Below are 26,141 nucleotides of genomic sequence, written 5' to 3'. Positions count from 1 at the left end.
CCTCTTGTACTCATTGTGAGAAAGAAGGGCATGATGAGGAGAATTGTTGGAAACTTCACCCAGAATTGAGACCTAAGAGGAACAATAGAAAGGAGAAGTAGAAGACAGTTGCAACCGTGCACCAAGAGTTTGAATTAGAGGAGGATGAGAAGGTCACAACTACAGGATTTGTAGGCAATGGACCAATTGACCTGGGGTCAGATTTAGGTGATGAAATGAAGATTGCAGCCTTTGGTATCGCAGTAGATGGACCCATCAACTTGGGTTCCGATTCAGGCAATGAGACAAAAAATTCAGCAGATGTTGTACCAAAGACGAAAAGGGAACCAAATGCGGCATGGCTCCAAGAACTCGAAGAAATCAACCAAATAATTCAAGCAAAGAATGTTGAGCTAAGGAGACTCCTATAAGAAGGAGAGACGGAGAAACAAAGGTTGCAACACCAGTTATAATCTAAGGAGGAGGCCTTGGAAAAGTTGCAGCATAACCAACCTAAGGTAAAAAGTGATTCTTAAATTTCATGTACTTTTCATGATATGATTTTGCTTCTTTTGAAAGACATAGAAATTGGATCAAAATTGTTGAAGAAAATGGGGTATCAAGGAAAGGGCATCGACATTAATGGCCAAGGCATCACGAACCCCATCAAAGTAGAGGAATTCCCTCATTATGCAGGACTTGGGTATCTCAGGAAGGAAGTCGGGGAAACTTTGTGATATGTGATATCGCAATCGAAAAAGGAAATGGGAGATGAGAGGATATGTGTTGCAAAGGAAAATGGGTTGATAGCGATAAAGTTTTGCGGGTCCCAACCTTTTGAAAGGCCTTCGGTACGTTCTATTAATTTTTTTAAGATATTTCGAAGGGGAATGGGGGAATATGGCTAGAATTGGAAATACAAAGGGATTTCGGCTAGAGTTTTAAAAAACACAGGGTAAAATGGGGTTTGTGCAAGAAATGGCTTTAAGAGAATATGGAAATTTCTCCAAAATAATTTAAACTGGACTTGTTCTTCCTCCTTTCAACGGTGACAAAACCCTCATGTCTAAGAGAGACTGAATCAGTTCCAAGTTCTAGAAGAGGAGGAAGACACAAAAGTTGATAATCAAGCAATGAAGGATGGATATGAAAAGCAGGACAAGGAAGAAGAACAAGAGTAAGAACAGGTAAAGGAAAAGCAGAAAGGGATCATGATGAGTGAATCAGAGATGGATATGGATCACGAAATGACTCAAAGCGAGATGGAAATGGAAGACAATGAGTTGTAAGAGATTCTTGACAGAGAAAACCTAGATCTTGAAGGGTTCTTGAGTAAGGGAACAATGGGTGGGGTAGAATCTCTACCACAAGAAGAATGCAATCGAATAAAGCAGTTATTCTTATGGAAAAATCAAGCAAAGGGCTTGGGCGAAGATAACAACATGGAAAGACAGGGCAACCATGGAATGAAGGTAGTAAAATCAACTCCAGGATTAGCTACAAAAAACCCGGGGAAAAAAGGGGGTAGAAAAAAGCAGAATGAGCTACTAATGGAATGTGGAAATCTCATGATAGACTCAGGTAAGATGAAAGATCTAACCAGTTACTCCTTTACCAATCTGTATTTATGAAGTTTACAACTTGGAACATCATAGGTCTAGGAAGCAAAAGAAAGCAGAGAATACTGAATAATAGAATGAAGCAGGTAGCTCCGGATATTATTTTTGTCCAAGAAACGAAATGCTCTGTCCAAAAGATAAGACAAATCCATAGTAAATGGCTCAGCAGATATGAGTTTATAGAAGTCAAAGCAGAAAATACAACAAGGGGTATCCTTATCCTCTGAATCCCCAAAAATAGGTATTATTGATGCGGAGGCATCAAGGAATTATTTATCAGTTGTTATTCAGCCTGTAGGTGACAGGGATACTTATCTTGTAATGAATGTTTATGGCCCTTAAAGGTTAGATGACAAAATCAGGTTTATTGATTCCCTAGTGGACCTGCGAAGCAGATTTGTAGGGCTACCGTGGGTTATAAGAGGAGATTTCAACATGATTAGATCTCTCTCGAAGAAAAAAGGGGGTACAAGAGCACTAAACAAAGAATCCTCAGCTTTCCTATGTTTTTCAGAAAACATGAAGCTGGTGGACATTAAGACAAACAATGGCTTTTGCACATGGAACAACAAAAGAGGAGGGGATTCCCAGGTAGCTTCCAAGCTAGACAGAGTCATGATATCTGAAGAGCTCATGCTTCTTGACAAGGAAGTAATAGCAGATATTCTTCCTTTTCGACGCTCAGATCACTGGCCGATTCAAATGGAGATCAAAGGCATTGGAACCCCAAGAAACAAATTGTTCAGATTTGAAAATATATGGCTGTCACACCCGAAGTTCAACAACAACATTGAAAAATGGTGGGCTTAAGACCTGCAAATTCAGGGATCATCTATGTTCTTGCTACATAAAAGATTAAAGCACATCAAGCAGAAGATAAAGGAATGGAACCAGAAGGAATTTGGAAATATTTTCACAAGTAAAAAAATGGTAGAAAACAAAATCCTAGAGCTCAATCAAGCTTTGATGAGGAATGGCTCTGATAAAGACAAAAATGATCAAGCGGAGAAATATCAACAAGAATGGGAAATGATGTGCAAACAGGAAGAAATTTTTTGGAAATAAAAATCTAGGGTTCTATGGCTGAAAGAAGGAGAACGTAATACCAAATTTTTTCACAGATATACCATTGCGAATAGAACTCACAACAGAATCTCTTCGATCAAGGATGAGAATGGCCAAATTCACCAATCCCATGAGGAGATAGATGCAGTGTTAGTAAAGCATTTTCGGGACATTGCCAAGGAAAACCTTTCAGAAAGAGAACCTTTCATTAAAAACTTAATTAAACACATACCTAAACTGGTATCCAGAGAGGATAATGGTAATCTCAACAGACCTGTAACTGAAAAGGAGATCAGTGAGGTCCTCAAGGAAATGCAGAATGGCAAGGCACTAGGGCCGGATGGATTTAATGTGGATTTCTTCAAAGCCTGCTGGAATATCGTTAAAAGGGATATTGTGGAGATGGTGGAAGACTCCAGGCGGAACAAGACCATTTTGAAATCTCTCAATACCTCCTTTATGGCCCTCATTCCAAAACAAGATAATGCTCAAACACCAGAGAGATATAGGCCCATCGCCTTATGCAATGTTGTCTACAAGATAATTTCCAAAGTTGTGGCTAACAAACTTAAACCCCTGCTGCCCATGCTCATCTCTGGGGAATAAATAGGGTATGTAGAAGGAAGACAAATTTTGGACAACATAATTCAAGCTCATGAGGTGGTTCACTCGTTAACATGCAATAAGAGAGCATGCATGATCATGCAACTGTACATAGCCAAAGCATATGACAAAGTAAATTGGATATGCATCAAAAAAGTGCTCACATCGTTTGGTTTTGATCATAATTGGGTCAGATGGGTCATGGCCTTGGTGACTTCTTCCAGCTTTTCAATTTTAGTGAATGGCTCTCCTTCTGAACTTTTTCTCCCTTCCAGGGGTCTTAGACAGGGAGATACGCTATCTCCTTTTCTCTTCATCCTCATGATGGAAGGGCTGGGGCGTTCCATCAAGCATGCAAGAGCTACAGGAAGAATTCAAGGACTCCAACTTTCGGAGAATGGGCAAGTTCTGACTCATCAACAGTTTGTGGATGATACCATGTTACAGGGAATTCCCACTGTTAAAGAAGCGTTGGCTTACAAACAAATTTTGAATGACTTCGCAAAGGCTACAGGTATGGAAGTAAACCTTACCAAATCAAAAGTCTTTTTCTTTAACACTCATATTGCCATCCAGAGAAATGTCTCCAGAATTTTAGGCTTTCAAAGAGAATCCCTTCCCTCTAAGTATTTGGGAGTTCCTCTTACAGCTAAACCCCGACACAAGAGTATATGGGACCCATTAGTAACTAAAATGCAAGACAAGGTCAGGAAATGGACAAACAGATCTCTAAATTTAGCTAGTAGACTGGTTCTTACTAAAGCAGTTCTCCAAGCTATTCCAATCTTTATGCTATCAGCCCTCCCAGCTCCAATAGGAGTCTTACAGCAATTTCATAATATTCAATGAGATTTTCTTTGGGGCAAAGAGGAAACAAGGAAAAAATGGGCTTTAGTCTCATGGGAAAGGATCTGCAAACCCAAGAAGCAAGGAGGCCTGGGTTTGGACAGTCTAGAGATTCTCACCAAGGCTCTAGGAGCAAAATTTTGGTGGAGGTGGGTTAAGGATCCTAAAGCTCAATGGGCAAGCATATGGAAGGAAAAGTATGCCAATGCCTGGCAGGCTTCTGAAATCATACGTATGACAGGAACAGTGAAAGGCTCCCCCATATGGAACAAGGCATGGGAGAACAGAGAAGTGGTACAAAAGAATAGCTTCTGGGAAATCAAAGAGGGGGATCTGGCACTTTTCTGGGAGGAAAAATGGCAACAAGAACCTAATCTACTAAGGGAAGAATGTTTAGGCCTCAAGCAAGAGATTGACAATCAAGGATTAGTTAAGGTGAAAGACTTTTGGGAGACTCGACATAATGCAGGAAAGTGGAGAATTTGGAAAAAAAATAGAGAGCAGAGAGGATAGGACCTCAACACTAAAGTTGAATCCCTTAAGAGAATGATGGATCAGAGAATAATTCTAGTAATGAAAGGGCAGGATCAACTGAGATGGGGTAACAACAAAGAGGGCAACTTTAATATCAAGAAAGCTAAAGGTCTTCTCCTTGATTGAAACCAAAAGCTCCAAATAAAACTTGGCAGAAGCTTTGGAGGCACAAAGGCTGGATGAAAATCAAACTCTTCATGTGGTTAGTTCACCACAGGAAAATTTTAACCTCAGACAACCTTAAGAAAAGGGGCATGCTGGGACCCTCCAGATGTCATCTCTATGAGACCCAAGAGGAGACCATCGAGCATCTTCTCAACAGCTATATCTTCACAGACATGATATGGGATTTCTTTACCAACATCTTCAAGCAGTCTGATAGAGACAAAGAAAGTATTGGTAACACTCTAAACAATTGGAGGAATAATTTTTCTAATAATGAAATTCTCAATTCGGCCTGGGATCTATTGTCGGGTTTCATTATTTGGAATGTGTGGAAAGAAAGGAATAAAAGAATATTCAAAGAGGTAAAGACCGACTCTCTTAGCCTTGTGAAGCTGATTGTAAAACAACTTAAGGAAACAGTTGGCACCACTGTTAGGAATCTCCCTGAAAATCCTCCCTCAGTTGAAGAGTTGAGAATCCTACAGCTGTTAGACATGCAGGGGCTTATTCCTCAAGGTCCAGACAGGAAAGCAAGCATGAGAGAGGAGGTGGAGGAATTCTGGCACCCTCCCCCTGAAGGCTTTTTAAAGTACAACATTGATGGAGCATCCAAAGGCAACCCGGGGGAGGCTGGCTTCGGGGGAGCCCTAAGGGATGAGACAGGTAGCATAATCTCCCTCTTCCATGGACACTTAGGAAAAGCCACCAACAACATGGAAGAACTAATGGCTTTGGAACAATGCTTAGAATTTTTGATACAGAACAATTGCCACAATTTCATAATAGAGGCGGATTCAGAGTTAGTCATCAATGCAGCAAGGAGAATCAATAATGGAACAGGGCCGGAAAAGGTCACAAAACACTGGAGGTTAACTCGGGTTCTACAGAGAATCCAAGTACATCTACAGGAACTTCGTACTCTTAGATTTATACATGTGAGAAGAAAGGCCAACAAATTCGCAGACATTCTTGCCAACCAAGGAGTCAGCTGCAAGGACAGTGCAATCTTATGGAAGTGGAACACAATGGCGCAGAGCAACCTGAAAAAACTCTGTCATAACCAGGCGGAGGAAGACAAAGAAGAGTATAGAAGCAGAATGATAGAAACCAACAAGTATGAATAGAGGTCATAGGGCGGCTCAAGATGGGACATAACTGTTAATGTTGGAAGATAAGCCAAGGTTAGCGATTAGGTTGACCACGAACAGGATTATTCTCAGGTATGGGCGTCAAAGTTTCCCTAACCGCAGAAAGCTACATCTCAAAATTCCGCATCACTTCAAGTGTTTACCTGTCGGCTGGTTCAGAGTCATCCCGGGCTGGCTCTTTGGCGGGTGTTTCTTTTTTCTTTCGTTCCGGATAAATGGGCGCATTGTCTGGCTCTCTCAGCGGTTGTACCACCCGAAATATTCTGTCCGGAATCTGCTTACCAGCCAGGGAGTGGTTTTCTGGCGATCGCAAGCCTCGAAGGCGGTAACTGGTTTTCCCGTTTTGGCAGCGATCCCTTTCAGAGGTTTACACGTGGCGGTGGGGCCGGTTGGAATACCGCCCTCATCGCACACTATTGTTCGGAGTGTTTGGGGGGTGCGAAATGTTCCAAGACCGTCCGATCATTTGAAGCGAAGCGACGACGAGGATGGTTCGAGCAGTTTGGTGGACGGGTTAGTTAAGTGTCGGGCTTCTTTCCATCGCAAAGTTGTCCTCGGCCGTCGGATAGGGTTCGAAGAATCAACGGTGAAGATTATTGAAACAGGTTGGTAAGTTGGCAGGAAACGTGTTTGCCCTTTTTGGATGGGAGTTGTTAAGGTGGGCGAGTTTCTTTTAGGCTCAGTTCGCTCCACTTTCCAAGGGTTGGGGGCCCTTGGTTTAAACTGCTTTGATTTTGCGGCTTTGATTCCGCATTTGGTTTTTTTTTCTTGTTTCGCTCAATTTATGAAAGACTATGTTTTTTAGGGCAGAGGCTTTTGCCTCGGGCCCGTTTTCAAGCTGATGTAAATTTTGTAAATTATTAATGAAAATGAAGGTCCTTCTCTTGCTTCAGCAAAAAAAGAAAACATAAATTTAAAAGTTAAAACAATGAAAGAACACAAAAACAAAAAAGTTCAAAAAAAATTAACAAAATGTAAATAAAAATATATATTAAAAAAGAAAAATTAACAAAAAAAATCAATCATAAAAATGTTAAAAAAGAAAAACTGCATATATATATACATATCTATATCGTAAACTAAAAAAAATTAAAATTAAAAACTATAAAATTAAGTAAATAAAAATACAAAAATTTTAAAAACCATTAAAAACAAACAAACTAGATTAAAAAAAAAAAAAAACAACAACAACAACTAGAAAATTAACCAAAAAAAAAAAAGATCAAACCTCTTAAATAATTTATAAACAAAATTAAAAACCAAACAATTTTTTTTTTTTTTAACTACTAAAATTAAATGAAAAACATTTGAAAAACACAAAAAATTATAATAAACCTAAAAACATTTTAAAAATAAAATAAACAAAAATTAAATATATATATATATATATATATATATATATATCAAACTTTCAAAACAAAACAAAAAAATTGAGCTTTTTTTTTAATTTATTATAATTAGTTTTTTAATTTTTGTTTGTTGGGTTTTTAATTTTGTTTATAAATTATTTAAGACGTTTAAAATTTATTTATTTATTTAAATCTAGTTTTTTTTATAATTTTTTTTTTGTTAATGGTTTTTAAAATTTTTGTCTTTTTATTTGTTTACTAGGTAATTTTTTTTTTCTTTTATATATATATATATTTTTATATTTGTTTTTTTAAGTAATCAACATTTAAAAAAAGATAAATAAAACAACTACAAAAATTGTTAGGCACAAGCCAGAAAGCTAGCCAAACCTATCTAAGGTAAAGGCGAGAGTGAAAAGGTAGCAGCCAGAGTGAAAGGATGGATTTATTCATTGGGCAGGAAGTGACTGGGAATCATGATTAAAAAACAATTTGACATAAAAAAGTTTAAAGTGTCAAAGAATGTAACATTTAAAAAAATACCCACACTTAATACATTAGAAAATTTAAAGTGTCAAAAATAAGCATTCTAAAAAAAATGGTTGATGCTGCATCAACACGTTTCAAAATCAACATGAAAAACACTAACATTTAAAAACAAATATTTATATTTGATACATAAAAAAATTTAAGTGTCAAAAATATGCTAGGAAAAAAAGTGTATTCTACATCACCACTTTTCAAAATCGATTGACTTTTTTGCTACCTTAACGAAACAAGTAATCGTATCAATTCCCGTTTCAAAGTTTACATTGTTAGATTTTGTATTTTACATTTTAGATTACATTACGTTATATTTTACATATTACATTACATTACAATTTACATTTTAATTTTTTTTATTATGAAATGACTTATGGTTTTTGGGCATGTGGTTTAATAAGTCATGATATTGGCCCAAGATATTGTAACAAAATATATTTACAAGTTAATAATATTCATGGTAAAGTGGGAGTGAATTTCCATAGTTAAAAATCTTGTTATATTGTAAGTAATAAGTTTTTATGTACTTATTAATTAAATTTAAATATGTTTACAAAATCATTATTAGTCTTTGCCAAGGCAAGATTCTAGCAATTGATTTGTATGTTGATTACTATTAGTTTAACAATGACCAATGTAAATTATAATGTTTAACTTTGAAAAATAATTCTTTCTTGTTCAATATTATTTAAAAAATTATTCTTCAAACATTCAATTGGACCATAACATGAACAACCTTTACACGCTAGCAATTGTCCCAAAAGGTACAAAGAGAGGCCGATAGGATTATTAAATTGGAATTGTTGAATTTTTCTAGAAGAGTTAATTGGTTTGGGGAAAACCTTGTTTTACTGGACTGGATCATTGTGCAATTACTTTTCTTTAGATATTTTGTTTATATCTATATTACAAGGAACGCATTGAATGTCTTATTTCATTTCTGCTATCCTTACTTATATCCTTTCCGTGCTTTTTCTTGATCAATTTGATGAAATATTCCATTATCCTTTGGTCAAAGTCCTCACCTCCATATTAGTGTATACCCTGGTAAGTTCAAAGCTTGAAAGCCAACCAAAAAAGTCAATGATAACCACTGTGCACGTATTCAAATTCGTAATGTAAAACTGCCAGACAGAGTTCAGACAGATAACCTCCAAGATGGGTATCACCGTTTGTAGCCAAAACCTCAAAAACTCTGTTGTCAATAGTCAGAATGCTGACATCAAACATGCCACTGCCAAGATAAAAAACAACAATATTTTTCTCTCCACCCTTCTTGTCCAAGCCATAAGCTATTGCTGCAGTTGTGGGTTCGTTGATAATACGAGCTACATTCAAGCCAGCAATAACACCAACATCCTTCATTGCTTGGTGCTGTGCATCAGTAAAATAAGTTGCGCAAGCCCACAAGTTAACAGTCACAATGCAATCAACAATTGGTTACCCACAAATTTGACTTGGTATGTCTGGGTGAGTCAACTTGGCAGACCCAGCTGGGTCTGACTGGGACAGGTCATGCCCTCAGACCCAACAGTTACAAAATCACTGGAAAAACAAGCACAAATTTGACTCACTGAGTCTGAACAAGTCGACTTGGCAAACCCAGCACCTCAGACCCAACCAGGTCTAGTAACAGATTTGCTTTTCTCCAGTGTTTTAACAAACTCAATACAATGCATTTTCAATAAGATAACTACAGAGACTCCATTAATGCTATTGCCTACACATTGAAACCTAATTTTACAAAAAGTGAAATAATTATAGAATGACTAAAAACATCGTGCACAAATCTAGCAGACTTGCTGAGATCTAAGAAAAGGAATGTACCTCGAAGAACATTATAATTACAGATGACTGATAGTAGCGGATCCTTATGTGTTCCGTAACTCATTGTTTAATTTATGACTAAAGCAATAACATGGAAACAAAATATACAAACTTATCATATCAAACATCTTAAAATGAAAAAGGGTACAGAGGGAATTGACAGGAATTGTGAGAATCCATAAATTTGTCTCTTAAAATATGTGCCACAGCTGGATATCGAATCCTCAAAAGCAATGCCCATGAGAAGAACCTGAAAGGCAAAGTTCATGATGTAGTGCCCAGCGAGACAAAAGGTACCTTAATACAATAATACATTACCTTGCAGCATCATTGGAGCTATGCTAAAACTCTAAATAGCCTACCACAAGGAAGGTACATATACTTGCTCCTTTAGATTCCATGTTGCTTCTCCAATAGCACTTGATCATCATATAGCTCCGGTTGTGAAGTCAACTTTCTGATAATGCCTGCAAGACATACATAGTTACTAACAATGTTGAACTCTGCATCGACATATCATTTTTCTATTAGAAGTATAAGAACTCTTCAGATAGATCCTTGAGCAACGTGATTGCATTCAATGACTACCTGCTACAATAGCATCACTCGAACAAGTCCTATCACACGTGAATGGCGTGACCAAAACATCTTCTGTTCCTATTACTACACCCTCAAATGTAGGTGTGTAGTAGTGTATGCGGAAGGTGCCATTAGTGACAAACAAAATCTTCATGTTATTGTGCCATAACGACGCAATTTCCTCTCTTGTGTAATGATAACACCTCCGTCGTCGTTGCCTTTTTCTTTCTCCGACTGACTGTTCATAGGAATGTGCATAGTATTGAGGCCTGTAATTCCTCTTTCGCTCAAAATAATCCTCATCAATCAAAAACTCCAATTCTTGCATGGTTACCTCAATGACATTTGCCTCATTCCATGCACTCTGGATAAGTTTCTTTATCTCATCTCGAGACCTCCAAAGTGGCAAAGGGAGGTTTACATAAAAAATTATAACTCCCCTGTAATACTCCTAGTGAAGCGGTAATATTAAGTAAAACAGTAATTTAATTGTGAACCATAAACCCTGTTGGGTAAATTATAATAACTCTGTTGTTATTACTATTAATTTGCTATGATAATTAATTGTGCTATCACTGTTTAATTAAGTGTGTGACCAATTGTTGATTAAAAGAAAAACTGTTGAGGTAGTTGAAACAAGGGGAAAACCTAACTACCTCTATGAGACAGTTGAGACCCCAGAGGAAAAGGGGAATGCCAAGTCTGGTTAGGATCAGATGGCAAAAGATGAAAGAGAGCTATGTCTGGTAGGGACCAGATAGCTAGTGCCTGGAAGTGAAAGTCTTCCTGAAATCCGCTACGTCTGGTTAGGACCAGATATCGTGACTCTGGTGTAACCAGAGTACTTGCAGTCAGTATAAGATCTGCGAGAGCGCTTGGGGGTGGAGGATCGAGGCGGATCTTCCTACGGTCGGGAGGTTGATAAGTGCTATAAACAGGTTTGTTGTTGACCAGGTACGGTTTGTTAACCGCAACTAAGAAATTTTCTTTAAAAAAAACTGTGTGATTATTCTACGGTTGTCTGTTATGTAAGTAAAGGCAATGAGGAACTATTTAAATCATCTTTACAGAAGTACCTAATCTCTGCGCAACTGGCAGAGCCCGGAGCCGGTCATTTCAAACACAGGATGACAGTGCAAATATGTCGACTAAGACCTCATAACCTAAGTATAGAAGAACATAACATGAATTTATGTCTGCGTTATCATATTCTATAACTTACAGATGAGACAAAACTAGAAACTAGCACTGAGCGTAAACAACCTGTGAATACATGCAAAGTATTACCGTGAAACCATATTCTTCAGTTAGAGATGAAACAGAGCAATAACAAATACCCTTATGCGAGTTATATGAAAGTGCATGAAACCGAGAACTATAGTGAACATTTATATTACATATTAATATGAAGAAAAGACATTCGGCCATTAATAAAGCAGAGCGAATAGCTCACAGTAGAAAAACATTCACACTTTAAGTTCTAGCTTGAATGTATAAACTATTACGGAAAGAAAAGAAGGTACCGTAAGAAATCAAGACCGTCGGCCAGATATGCCCAAGCTCCGCAGAGCGAAGGAAGGCCGAGGCCGACATGCCTGCACAATAGTTACTAATAGATGCCCCAAACCCTTACGGGAAGCGCCGAGAACGGGCTACAGTGTTGATAGCCGGCGGGGCTTAATCGAAAGTATACATTTACACAGATAGAGTAACTATGGAAAAAAAACAATTATAAATATATAACTTTTGAAAATGAAACGAGCAGAGTCAAGTGCTCAAAGAGGAAAACTCATATCAACAATGCAGAGAAGGCCGCAAGTCCGGAGGACAATATTCATGCAGCATCAGAACCAAATGAAGGTCTGTGCGCCCAAAGAAACTCCAATGTTAACTATATGTTAAACTTAAAACTGAGAACGGGCCATTTAAATAAACATTGTTTAAACTGAGGAAATCCGATCCATATACATATAACAACAGAATACTGAGAAAGTACCAAGAGAATAACATAGGTCACCCCACGCCTCTATGGGGGTTTCCGCCTGAGGGTTGGCGGGGAGACCCAACATCTAAATAAAAACAACTGTGTTCAAAGGTACATGAGGGTCTTCCATGGGGTAACCCGGTGATTGACGGAAGAATTCGTAGCTGTAGTAGACCAACCTCCTGTACGAGACGGTCAGCGGCTCAGCCGTTACCATGGAACGCTATCAAGCCACAAACTCTGAGTTATAACAACTAACTCGTAAACCCTTACCTGGACGGGGTTGGCGGAGAGTCGGAAGGGATTTCCGCGGCTGTGGAAGCAACAGCTGGTTCGACCGCTGGATTAACAACCGATTCGCCTCTTGCAAAACATATAACTGAGACACATTAAAGAGTATCGGCATAACTATAAACCCGTAGAAGAGAAAGCTAAGAAGAGACTGTAAACGTGTGTAGTTGAATCATAGCTGAGGAACTAATACGTCAAACTCGAAAGAAAAGCCTGTAAAGAGCATAAGCACCAAAACAGTAGAGCGGGAAGCCTGAACAAAGGTCATGCCGTTACTTGTGCTGGAGCTGGAAGGCAGATCCGCTCACAACCGACTGCTTGAAGATGAGCAGCTCTGCGTGAGTCTGGGCGCCATGGAGGATGAGAGACAGAGGCGCTCTGTAGTTAAAAGAGTAACAAAACTGAGCAGTGACCATGCGAAAGATATTTAAAGTGCTCACCGTCTCAGAGTTCAATCGCAGCCCTTGATTTGGGTGGGCCCTCCTCCGCTGTTCGATCATTAAGGATTGAACCGGGAATAGGCAGTGAGTTGGTAAGATCGAGAACGCCGGACGGTACAGGGTACTGAGCATGCAGAGACCACATGGCACGTCAGAGCCTAGTCGTTCATCAAGCCAGATGGACGACGCTTCACAGGCCAGCTGGTGAGATAGCAGAGCCGGACGGGGGCTGCGGCTTCGGCCTACCTCGGTGAAGCAGCCGGCATGCTTACAGACGGAAATTACCATAAACATTTAAGATTTGCACTGCCACAAATCCCCTTACGTACATACCATTTAATTCTGAGATCTACATAAGGCAATTCTGAATTGAACGCCTATGAACTATGGCAGAATTAAGGTTACAACCATAGCCTTCGTTGACTTGTATGAGCAAATCGATGAACCAATTATAGCGTAGACAGATTAATACATATATAAAGTTCCCACTTAAGGACTGGTCACAAATAACAAGATTATAATAAAAGTAGTTTATGCAGAACTAATGAATGATAATTTATTCATATGCTCATATATTTGTACAATGGTCTCGATTATTACCAAAAATTTTTTTACATGTGTATGGTGAGTGACAAGTGGTATCAGAGCCCAGTTTACAACTCTGGACCTCGGGCTAATTTTAATAGAAACAATAGTATAGAATAGTCTCCTGTCAAGCCAGTAAGGAGTATATCGAAATATAAAATAAAAATAAAAAAATTATCTGTTAAAGTGAGTTAATTCTGACCAAGTGACAGTAAGATGAGGAGAACCAGTAGCGCTCCTCACGAAGGTACGGGTCGACCAGATCATATTGCCCACCCTCAGGGAAATCCTGAGCTGGGGAAGGAAGGTCGCAACACTGACTTGGCAATATTAAAGACAGTTCAGGAGCTGAAGGATGAAATGGCTCGTTTGCGTGAGGACAACGCAAGACTAAACATGGAACAAGAGAGAATTCTGAAAAGTTTATCCGATAAGCAGCAACATCAACAAAGGTCTCATCCTAGACCCAAACAGATCCGGGTATCAGATGAATAGAGCTATCACACTGAACAGGAGGAAACAGAGGAAAGGGCGGAAACACGAGGAGAAAATTCCGTTAACGCTTCTGAACATCAAACTCCCAAGAAACCACAGATAGAACTACAAGGGGAGTTCCAGAAGATTAAACCACCTCATTTCGATGGGGAATCAGAAGAAGCTGCAGAGGCTTGGTTAATCAATATGAATAAGTATTTTCAAGTCTACGAGTATGATCACCATCTTAAGGCACGATTGGCCATCTTCCAGCTGCAGGCCAAGGCTACACTATGGTGGGAAGAAGTCAAGATGGTGTGGGGAGTAAGTGAGCAAGATGTGACTTGGGAGACTTTTCAAAGATATTTCAAAGAAAAGTACCTAACAGAACGCTTCTATGATGAGAAAGCACGAGAGTTTCACGATCTGCGGCTGGGACAACAGACCATAGATGAGTTCATAACTAAATTCACATCTTTGCTTCGCTATGTACCATATATTAGGGAGGAAAAAGCGAAGGTGCAGCGGTTTGTTAGTAGCCTACCTCAGGCTATGCGAGAAAGAATCGAATTTGATAATCCGAAAACGATGGATGAAGCAATTCGGAAGGCTAGATTATGTTATTAGCAGAACAAACAGAAAGGGGAAAATACTGGAAGACGCTGGACCGATAAAAAGGGCAGTAGGATGGGCATAGGAGTTAAGGGAACTCGAAGCAATCTTTCCAAGGGATTCTCGAAAGGGAACAACAATAAAAATCCATCCAAAAATCAGATCAAACTTAAGCCACCTGCTGAATCTAAATACAGTGAACAACTGGTTAGAGCTGACAATGAGGGCACGGTTAGGCCACCAGTTCAGTGCTGGGGTTGTGGCAGACCTCATTATATTACAAATTTCCCTCACCGGAAGGAAAGTGATCAAGTATCCCAGGTCTATGAAGCTTCCACAGTGGGAGACGTGGCTCGGTCCATACCCAGAATAAATGCCGCACTCGAGGATCGACAAGCAGATTACCAGCCAACGATGATAGAATTTGAAGGTAAGATCCTTGATCGAACTGTTTCCATTTTAGTAGACCCAGGAGCTACTTTAAGCTACGTAAGTCCCAAAATTGTGGAAAGCTGTAGGTTACAAACTGTTAAGTTTAAGAATCCCTGGTTGGTACAGCTTGCCATTGGGGCCAAAAGACGGGTGCTGGCTAAGGTCAGCAACTGTCCCTTAAAGTTAGCCGGGCAGACAATAATAACATAATTGAATGTACTCCCTCTTGGTTCCTACGATGTGCTAATAGGAATGGATTGGCAGCAAAAGCGATGGTCTGTAATAAACTGCAAAACAAAAACAATCTCTTATCGCGATGAACTGGGAAAAGAAAAGGAAATTCAAGGTATTCAAAAACCAGTTCAGGTCCGACCCATCACGGCTTCACAGCTGGTTAAAAGTGTCAGGAAGAAATGTCAGATATATGCAGTACAAGTGGGGTATGCCAGATCTGAAGACGGAAGTATGACCGTGGAAAGTATACCAGTTGTGCGAGATTTTGCAGATGTGTTTCCAGAAGAAATACCAGGGCTGCCACCCAAAAGAGATTTGGATTTCACCATAGAATTGATACCCGGTGCAGCCCCAGTATCTCGAGCACCATACCGGATGAGTGTGCCGGAATTAACTGAGTTAAAGATGCAGCTGCAAGAATTATTGGACAAAAAGTATATTCGTCCCAGCGTATCCCCCTGGGGAGCCCCTGTGTTGTTTGTTAGGAAAAAATATGGAACTCTTCGTATGTGCATAGATTACAGACAACTGAATAAATTGACAGTCAAAAACAAGTATCCACTACCCCGCATCGATGAGCTGTTTGATCAGGTGAAGGGGGCGACAATCTTCTCAAAGATCGACTTGAGGTCGGGTTATCATCAGGTCAGAATTAAGGATGAGGACATAGCCAAAACAACTTTTCGAACTCGTTATGGGCACTATGAGTTCGTGGTACTGCCATTTGGGTTGACCAATGCACCTGCAACATTTATGTGTTTGATGAACAAGGTATTTCATCAGTACCTAGACAAATTCGTGTTAATCTTTATTGATGATATACTTATATACTCTCGGAATATTAAAGAGCATGAAGAGCACCTCAGAATAGTGTTGCAAACACTACGGGAGCATCAACTATATGGTAAATTTAGCAAATGTGAATTTTATAAAGAACAGATCCAGTATTTGGGACACATCATTACAAAAGAAGGCATAGCTGTGGACCCCGAAAAGATCAAAACTATAATGGAATGGCCAATACCCAAGGACGTGGCAGATATCAGATCTTTCATGGGGCTGGCTAGATATTACCGACGGTTTGTGGAAGGTTTTTCCAGGGTTGCATATCCCATCACCTCTTTGCAAAAGAAGGGAAAGATATTCAAGTGGACAGCAGATTGTCAACGAAGCTTTGAATAGCTCAAAAACTTACTCACCACTGCACCCGTGCTAAGTATTGCAGACCCAGAAAAGGAATATGTTGTTTGCACAGATGCAAGCAAAGAAGGTGTAGGAGGGGTGCTAATGCAAGAAGGGAAAGTGATTGCATACGAATCTAGAAAATTGAAAGAGCATGAGCAGAAATATTTTGTCTATGATCTGGAATTAACTGCAGTGATTCATGCGTTGAAGATGTGGCGCCATTACCTGTTGGGAAGAAAATTCTTGCTAATGACCGATCACCACAATTTAACTAGCTACTTTAGTCAACCGACCTTGAATGCTAGGCAAGCCAGGTGGGTGGACTTTTTGGGGAATTTCGACTTTGAAATTAAGCACCTGAAAGGAAAAGAGAACCGGGTAGCTGATGCACTGAGTCGAAAAGGGCATTGTATTTACGAAATTGGTATTAGTGAAGGACGGTCCACCCTTGACAAAGAAATTAAAGAGGCTGCTGCACAAGATCGAATTTACTTGCAAAAGAAACAGCTGGTGCAGAATTTGAATACTCACATAATACAACAAGGGTACAATTTGAATGCAGCTGGAATTCTGTGTTACCAGAACATAATTTACGTACCCAATCAGAGCAGTCTTAAAGAAAAGATTTTGGATGAATATCACAAAAGCCCTTATGCGGGACATCCGGGCTATCAAAAATTAATTACTTCGCTGCTGAAGGAGTATCATTGGCCGGGCATGAAAAGAGATCTGGTGGAATATCTGGCGCGATGCTTAGAATGTCAATAGGTTAAGGCTGAACATCAACACCCTGCGGGTTTACTACAACCTTTACCCATACCAGAATGGAAATGGGAGACTATTACTATGGATTTTATTACAGGGTTGCCAAAGTCCAAAAAGAACAATGACTCTATAATGATTGTGGTAGACAAGCTCAGCAAATCAGCGCACTTCATACCGGTTCAATCTACATATCGTGCAGCTCAAATCACAAATATTTTCATGCAGAACGTATTCAAACTCCACGGGCTGCCAAAAAACTATAGTATCCGACCGCGATGTTAAATTCACATCGGTCTTTTGGAAGACCTTGTTTGAAGGTCTGGGAACTCAATTGAACTTCAGCACTGCCTATCACCCACAAACTGATGGGCAAACTGAACGGGTGAATCAGGTAGTGGAGGACATGTTGAGGAATTATGTGATGCAACAACCTAACCAATGGGAGGAGTACTTACACCTTGTGGAATTTGCCTATAACAATGGATATCATGCATCCTTGCGGATGAGTCCATTTGAGGCACTTTACGGCCGGAAGTACCGTACGCCATCCAGTTGGAGTGGACCAGAAGACAAACTCATGCTGGGCCCAGAAATGTTGGAGGAGATGGAAGCCATGGTCAAGAGAGTCTGAGCTAATTTAAAAACAGCTCAGGACAGGCAAAAAAGTTTTGCAGATCGAAAAAGAACCTTTAAAGAATATGAGGTGGGCGAGCATGTATATGTCAGAATCCGAGCAAGGAAAAGTACTCTCCAATGGAATACATGTGCCAAATTGGCACCTCGTTTTTGTGGACCCTTCTAGATTTTAGCACGAGTAGGGCCGGTAGCTTATCAGCTAGCCCTACCCAGCCATATCCGGGTTCATAATGTTTTCCATGTATCTGTTTTAAAGAAATATGTTTATGACCCTAGACACATAATAAGTTGGCAAGACATTCAGGTAAGGGGATGCTGTGAAAATAACATAAATAACAAAAGGAATGTTGGAAAAAAGGCTAACCTGAATATAATGTGTTTCAGGTGGAACCGGAAGGAGAGTTCCTGGTCGAGCCAGTGAACATATTAGATCGAAGAAGAGTCGAGCTGCGGAAAAGGGTCATCTACCAGGTTAAAGTGCAGTGGCAGCACTTTGGCCCAGAGGAGGCCACCTGGGAAGATGAGCAGAGTATGAGAGAAGCTTACCCTGGTTTGTTTCTGGGTGAACCGCAACATCGGGACGATGTTGAGCTTCAGGAGGGGGAGATGTAATACTCCTAGTGAAGCAGTAATATTAAGTAAAACAGTAATTTAATTGTGAACCATAAACCCTGTTGGGTAAATTATAATAACTCTGTTGTTATTACTATTAATTTGCTATGATAATTAATTGTGCTATCACTGTTTAATTAAGTGTGTGACCAATTGTTGATTAAAAGAAAAACTGTTGAGGTAGTTGAAACAAGGGGAAAACCTAACTACCTCCATGAGACAGTTGAGACCCCAGAGGAAAAGGGGAATTCCAAGTCTGGTTAGGATCAGATGGCAAAAGATGAAAGAGAGCTATGTCTGGTAGGGACCAGATAGCCAGTGCCTGGAAGTGAAAGTCTTCCTGAAATCCGCTACGTCTGGTTAGGACCAGATAGCGTGACTCTGGTGTAACCAGAGTACTTGCAGTTAGTATAAGATCTGCGAGAGCGCTTGGGGGTGGAGGATCGAGGCGGATCTTCCTACGGTCGGGAGGTTGATAAGTGCTATAAACAGGTTTGCTGTTGACCAGGTACGGTTTGTTAACCGCAACTAAGAAATTTTCTTTAAAAAAAACTGTGTGATTATTCTAAGGTTGTCTGTTATGTAAGTAAAGGCGATGTGAAACTATTTAAATCATCTTTACAGAAGTACCTAATCTCTTCGCAACTGGCAGAGCCCGGAGTCGGTCATTTCAAACACAGGATGACAGTGCAAATATGTCGACTAAGACCTCATAACCTAAGTATAGAAGAACATAACAGGAATTTATGTCTGCGTTATCATATTCTATAACTTACAAATGAGACAAAACTAGAAACTAGCACTGAGCGTAAACAACCTGTGAATACATGCAAAGTATTACCGTGAAACCATATTCTTCAGTTAGAGATGAAACAGAGCAATAACAAATACCCTTATGCGAGTTATATGAAAGTGCATGAAACCGAGAACTATAGTGAACATTTATATTACATATTAATATGAAGAAAAGACATTCAGCCATTAATAAAGCAGAGCGAATAGCTCACAGTAGAAAAACATTCACACTTTAAGTTCCAGCTTGAATGTATAAACTATTACGGAAAGAAAAGAAGGTACCGTAAGAAATCAAGACCGTCGGCCAGATATGCCCAAGCTCCGCAGAGCGAAGGAAGGCCGAGGCCGACATGCCTGCACAATAGTTACTAATAGATGCCCCAAACCCTTACGGGAAGCGCCGAGAACGGGCTACAGTGTTGATAGCCGGCGGGGCTTAATCGAAAGTATACATTTACACAGATAGAGTAACTATGGAAAAAAAACAATTATAAATATATAACTTTTGAAAATGAAACGAGCAGAGTCAAGTGCTCAAAGAGGAAAACTCATATCAACAATGCAGAGAAGGCCGCAAGTCCGGAGGACAATATTCATGCAGCATCAGAACCAAATGAAGGTCTGTGCGCCCAAAGAAACTCCAATGTTAACTATATGTTAAACTTAAAACTGAGAACGGGTCATTTAAATAAACATTGTTTAAACTGAGGAAATCCGATCCATATACATATAACAACAGAATACTGAGAAAGTACCAAGAGAATAACATAGGTCACCCCACGCCTCTATGGGGGTTTCCGCCTGAGGGCTGGCGGGGAGACCCAACATCTAAATAAAAACAATTGTGTTCAAAGGTACATGAGGGTCTTCCATGGGGTAACCCGGTGATTGACGGAAGAATCCGTAGCTGTAGTAGACCAACCTCCTCTACCAGACGGTCAGCGGATCAGCCGTTACCATGGAACGCTATCAAGCCACAAACTCTGAGTTATAACAACTAACTCGTAAACCCTTACCTAGACGGGGTTGGCGGAGAGTCGGAAGGGATTTCCGCGGCTGTGGAAGCAACAGCTGGTTCGACCGCTGGATTAACAACCGATTCGCCTCCTGCAAAACATATAACTGAGACACATTAAAGAGTATCGGCATAACTATAAACCCGTAGAAGAGAAAGCTAAGAAGAGACTGTAAACGTGTGTAGCTGAATCATAGCTGAGGAACTAATACGCCAAACTCGAAAGAAAAGCCTGTAAAGAGCATAAGCACCAAAACAGTAGAGCGGGAAGCCTGAACAAAGGTCATGCCTTTACCTGTGCTGGAGCTGGAAGGCAGATCCGCTCACAACCGACTGCTTGAAGATGAGCAGCTCTGCGTGAGTCTGGGCGCCATGGAGGATGAGAGACAGAGGCGCTCTGTAGTTAAAAGAGTAACAAAACTGAGCAGTGACCATGCGAAAGATATTTAAAGTGCTCACCGTCTCAGAGTTCAATCGCAGCCCTTGATTTGGGCGGGCCCTCCTCCGTTGTTCGATCGCCAAGGATTGAACCGGGAATAGGCGGTGAGCTGGTAAGATCGAGAACGCCGGACGGTACAAGGTACTGAGCATGCAGAGACCACATGGCAAGTCAGAGCCTAGCCGTTCATCAAGCCAGATGGACGACGCTTCACAGGCCAGCTGGTGAGGTAGCAGAGCCGGACGGGGGCTGCGGCTTCGGCCTACCTCGGTGAAGCAGCCGGCACGCTTACAGACGGAAATTACCATAAACATTTAAGATTTGCACTGCCACAAATCCCCTTACGTACATACCATTTAATTCCGAGATCTACATAAGGCAATTCGGAATTGAACGCCTATGAACTATGGCGGAATTAAGGTTACAGCCATAGCCTTCGTTGACTTGTATGAGCAAATCGATGAACCAATTATAGCGTAGACAGATTAATACATATATAAAGTTCCCACTTAAGGACTGGTCACAAATAACAAGATTATAATAAAAGTAGTTTATGCAGAACTAATGAATGATAATTTATTCATATGCTCATATATTTGTACAATGGTCTCGATTATTACCAATTTTTTTTTTACATGTGTATGGTGAGTGACATCCCCTAAATTCTTTTGACATTTTGATTGCAGCAAGAAGAGTGGCATGCATGGATTCTTCAAGAAGAACCATGGAATTGAAATGAAACATCCTGGCATGGGTGAAAAGTTTAAATATTTAGTCACAGATGAAGAGCATTTAACTCCAGCCTGTGGTTATCAGCACATAGTGATTACAAAGTAGTCTGCTTCTGTAAGATGATCGAAAAATTGGACCAAGCAAAAAAAATATAAAAAATGGGAAAGGTCAAATATATAAAAGGGGAAACTAATCAAGCACATGAGATAAGGAAAATGTTGCGAAAAAAGAGTTAGAAGTATACATTTTGTGTGGATGACTATAAGAATACCTCTTTCAGTATGTTGATGTTAATATGAGAAATGTGAGAACCATCTTTCGCACATGGTTTGACACATTCCATTCCTAATTTTCCTTCCCGACGGGTTACCTTCATGTAGGAAACTGCTGTGGATGCATAAGGATCAAATTTAACACCACGAGTTTATACATGTTCCTTGTTCATTGTGAGAACCATTTGATAACCAGTGGTATCATCACCTACTTTACCCATAAATGCTACTCTACCTCCCAACCTTACAAGTGTAATAGCAACATGGATGGTGGTCCTCCCGGTGCCCTGACAAATTCTGGAGGACTCCATTGCAAGCCATTCCATGTAGAATACTTATCTTCATCCATTTGTCTGTCCGATACCCTAACAGTAGGAATAAACTCATTCTGTGCCAAGCCAAAACAGCATACCAAAGGAGGCCAATCATATTCAAAGTTATGATCATCCTCCTCACCATCTGCTTCCAACTCCATACTTTTTTCTTCTTTATTTTTCAGTGATTTTCTTTCTCCTACTCTTCTTAGGCACATCGCTCCCACTAATGTCTGCTAAAGTTGTTTTCTCCTCACAATCCTCTTGATAACAGGGGATGTCTTCTTTGAGCTTGAAACAACATTACCTACTATTCCGAAAGAATCAGGTCAAGGGTAACAAAGGCAGGTAGCGTTTCATTGTAGCATCCCAGAAGCCCTCGACAATGACTACAACAAAAGAAAAAAAAAACCTACAATGCGCTCATGGAGAAAAACAAAATACTTGAAATGACTAGTCGTACTCCTACTTTCCTCACAAGTAAAGGAAACATTTATGCAAGAAAACAACTACCTTTCTTTCTACGCTTTTGAGGAGCCTCTTGAACATCTGTGAGTGGTGTATTTGAAGTGGCTTCTTCTTTTGGGGATGTTGCTCTGACAATGCACAGTTTATGTAACTTTGCAGTCCTAGAGAGAACCAAATGAGGAACAAACAACATAGAACATTTTGGATTAGTCCTGCGCCTACAAAAATTGGGTGTCAGATAAGGGTTGAATGCAATGCCCTAGCTTATGAAATATTATTAGATGTTTATATTTTTGTATAAGCTATGTATCCATGTGAAACAGAAAACATTCGTAGTCCTGTTTTAGTTTGTGGAAATAGAGTAACAAAACACCAATAAAAAATTCCAATTCTTGCATGGTTACCTCAATGACATTTGCCTCATTCCATGCACTCTGGATAAGTTTCCTTGTCTCATCTCGAGACCTCCAAAGTGGCAAAGGGAGGTTTACATCAAAAAATATAAGTCCCCCAAATTCTTTTGACATTTTGATTGCAGCAAGAAGAGTGGCATGCATGGATTGTTCAAGAAGAACCATGGAATTGAAATGAAACATCTTGGCCTGCGTGAAAAGTTCAAATATTTAGTCACAGATAAAGAGCATTTAACTCCAGCCTGTGGTTATCAGCACATAGTGAGTTATCAGCACATTGTGATTACAAAGATGTCTACTTCTGTAAGATGATCGAAAAATTGGACCAAACCAAAAAATATAAAAAATGGGAAAGGTCAAATATATAAAAGGGGAAACTAATCAAGCACATGAGATATGGAAAATGTTGCGAAAAAAGAAGTTAGAAGTATACATTTTGTGTGGATGACTATAAGAATACCTCTTTCAGTATGTCGATGTTAATATCAGAAATGTGAAAACCATCTTCTACACATGGTTTGACACATTCAATTCCTAATTTTCCTTCCTGACGGGTTACCTTCATGTAGGAAACTGCTATGGATGCATAAGGATCAAATTTAACACCACGAGTTTGGACATGTTCCTTGTTCATTGTGAGAACCATTTGATAACCAGTGGGATCATCACCTACTTTACCTATAAATGCTACTCTACCTCCCAACCTTACAAGTGCAATAGCAACATTGGATGGTGGTCCTCCCGGTGCCCTGACAAATTCTGGAGGACTCCATTGCAAGCCCTTCCATGTAGAATACTTATCTTCATCCATTTCTCTGTCTGATACCCTAACAGTAGGAATAAACTCATTCTGCGCCATACCTAATCAGGTTGCCATCCTCACATTATGTATGCGACTGTGTTTTCCTTGGTGATTCTTTGTTTGAGTTCCCTTTCACCTTGTCTTCTTTCGTTTCAAAATCATCCCAAGTCAAAATTCTTCTCAAGACACTTAGGCTTGTCAACTAATAACAATCTCAAAACATGGGGTAAATGTTCATACTCAATATTAGCTCCTTCAAACTGCGAACCATCTACACGACCATATTGAATAATGCTTTTTCAATTGAATTCTCAATGTTGGACTAAATTGAACTTTTCTTCCATTGGGACATGGTCCAAATTGGGAATCTGGCCATTACACATTATGATGCCCTCCTGCTTCGAGTAAATAAAAAAAATTGCGTCGATTCTTTTCAAATTCTTTATAAATGGAAATTTTCAAATTTGTTCATCTTACAATGGATCAAATAATCATAATTTTTTAGCCACGTCAATCATACCAAGCAATTTGAACTGTAATCCAGAAGCTCTTAGCTCTTACAGCCTAAGACACCTGACACAGAGATACAAGGATTCCAGATTCAAGTGTCCAGTACAGGACACATAGAACCTTGAAATGACACATGGTGTACGTGTGTAGATAGATTGACAGATGGCTGAAGGAGTTAGCTCAACCAGTTGTCTATGAGGATGGGTTTATAACTTTATAGAGATACCATCTACAAATGTTGGGAAGCATCCCTTGTGTTTCCCCATGAGGTTTTCTGCGTTTTTTCTCACATGGTGATGGCTGCAGTGTGCACAGCAAAGTATTCCCCCTTCATATTATTGCAATGCTCATGCAAAGTCAAAAAAAAAAAACGGTTTCTTGATGGCCTTGTTTACAATAGTGTTTTCCCCCTATGTTTATTTCTGTTAAACTGAATGGCATTTACAGGAACTGAATTTTTTCCAGAATATTCCCTATAAGATTGTAAAGTAAGCCTGCCAATTGTATACAGAAGATGTTTATAAGTTCTTCCTTTTAGAAGAAATGACGTGTTTTCCACCTATTTTGAGGGCATGGTGATTTATGCACTCTTCAAAATGTAACTTTTTTATTTATCTCACAATAAAAGTAAATTTTTCCATTTGTAAAATATACATACATAGAAACACATAGCCCAACGGTTAGCTCAAGTGGTTTGTGATGGCCAAGGAGGTCAAATCCACCTATACATGCCATCCTCCAGAGACATTTACCATCGGCGTTATTATTGAAAACAAACTAAACAGGTAAAAATCAAGCATTTCCTCGCATGGCTTTCCCAGAATTTATCAGAAATTCAATTTTCATTCATCAAGCAAAAAATGTACTGAAATAGAATAGAAGCAAGTATTGGAAAGGATAAAATCTGATGATCCCTGGGAGGGAATTTACATAGTGAATGCATCGGAGGCGATGCCACGACGATAGTCAAAGGCATAGCCTTCAATTTTTCTTAGCACATCTCATCATTTTTATTTTTCTTTTGGGCTGGCAATGTTGAGAAGTCAAACATATCTCCATCGTTATTAGACAACCCTGTTCATTCCCACAATAGCTTGAGACGTCTGCACGGTTTGCTTACAAGCCACTAGTTCAATTCCCGTAGAGTCATCAAATACTTCAAGCTACTGGCACTCACATGCCTGTAACCCTTAACACCTTCGAACTAAATAACAAAGGGATGCAGAAACTTATCAACCCTTTACAATTTACTACAGACCTTAGACTTAATGCTTGTAAACGTAATTCCATATTAAAGGACCAGAGGGGAAGGGTTTTGACTCCATTGAATAAGCAGACAATCCATTGGCTGCGAACCAAAGTGCCGGGCAATGAAGCAAGAAATCTAAAACATCCAGAAATCTAAAAGGAACCCATCTGCAACACACACTTCTTCCTTCTTCTTATCTCCATTCCGTAAAGAAAAACGAAGCGGATTTTACTGATTTCCATCGGATCAAAAGGAACTACAAGAAGATATTCCCCGGAAATCCGTCCCTCTTCTCGTCTACTCGTTTCGATTATTAGCAGAGCCAATCAAGCAGTGGATGCAACAGCAGAAACCACGCCCTGTGTGCATCATTAGCGACTTCTACCTCGGCTGGACTCAACGGTTTTCCACACATCCAGTGCATTTCGTGCCTGCGTAGATAATTCCCTATGGACGCACACCAAGAGTCCCCCATTCAGGGCGGGAAATTCGTGGTCAGATTGGTGAAGGCGGCCCTGCAGAGCGGGGGAATAAGTGGTTTGCAGGAGGAGTTAATGGATCCATTGTTAAGAAAATCTGCTGATTCCAATCCGCTACCGGGGTTTGAGAGGCTCTTGGGCTTGGC

General features: G+C 39.8%; 1 protein-coding gene and 1 long non-coding RNA gene across 2 annotated transcripts; both read right to left on the bottom strand.

Moving 5' to 3' along the window:
• Positions 1-10,068: 10,068 nt before the first annotated feature.
• On the bottom strand, positions 10,069-24,147 carry LOC149226315 (fructokinase-like 1, chloroplastic). The gene is made up of 4 exons (XM_089380169.1): positions 23,416-24,147; positions 22,909-23,144; positions 10,267-10,652; positions 10,069-10,145 (listed from the first exon to the last, which is right to left on the bottom strand). Exons 1-4 carry the CDS (start codon positions 23,812-23,814, stop codon positions 10,069-10,071), a joined length of 1,098 nt encoding a protein of 365 aa, XP_089236295.1. The 5' UTR covers positions 23,815-24,147.
• Positions 19,869-20,722, bottom strand: LOC149226316 (uncharacterized). Its single transcript, XR_016247015.1, has 3 exons — positions 20,613-20,722; positions 20,319-20,409; positions 19,869-20,227 (listed from the first exon to the last, which is right to left on the bottom strand). It is a non-coding gene; the product is annotated as an uncharacterized LOC149226316 (long non-coding RNA).
• Positions 24,148-26,141: the final 1,994 nt, after the last annotated feature.

This window comes from Pinus tabuliformis, chromosome J (assembly GCF_031772625.1).
Source record: "Pinus tabuliformis cultivar Carrire ecotype Pingquan chromosome J, CPIR1, whole genome shotgun sequence".
Taxonomy (NCBI): domain Eukaryota; kingdom Viridiplantae; phylum Streptophyta; class Pinopsida; order Pinales; family Pinaceae; genus Pinus; species Pinus tabuliformis.
The sequence above is the reverse complement of the archived record's forward strand: the minus strand, read 5'-3'. Positions and strand labels throughout refer to the sequence as shown.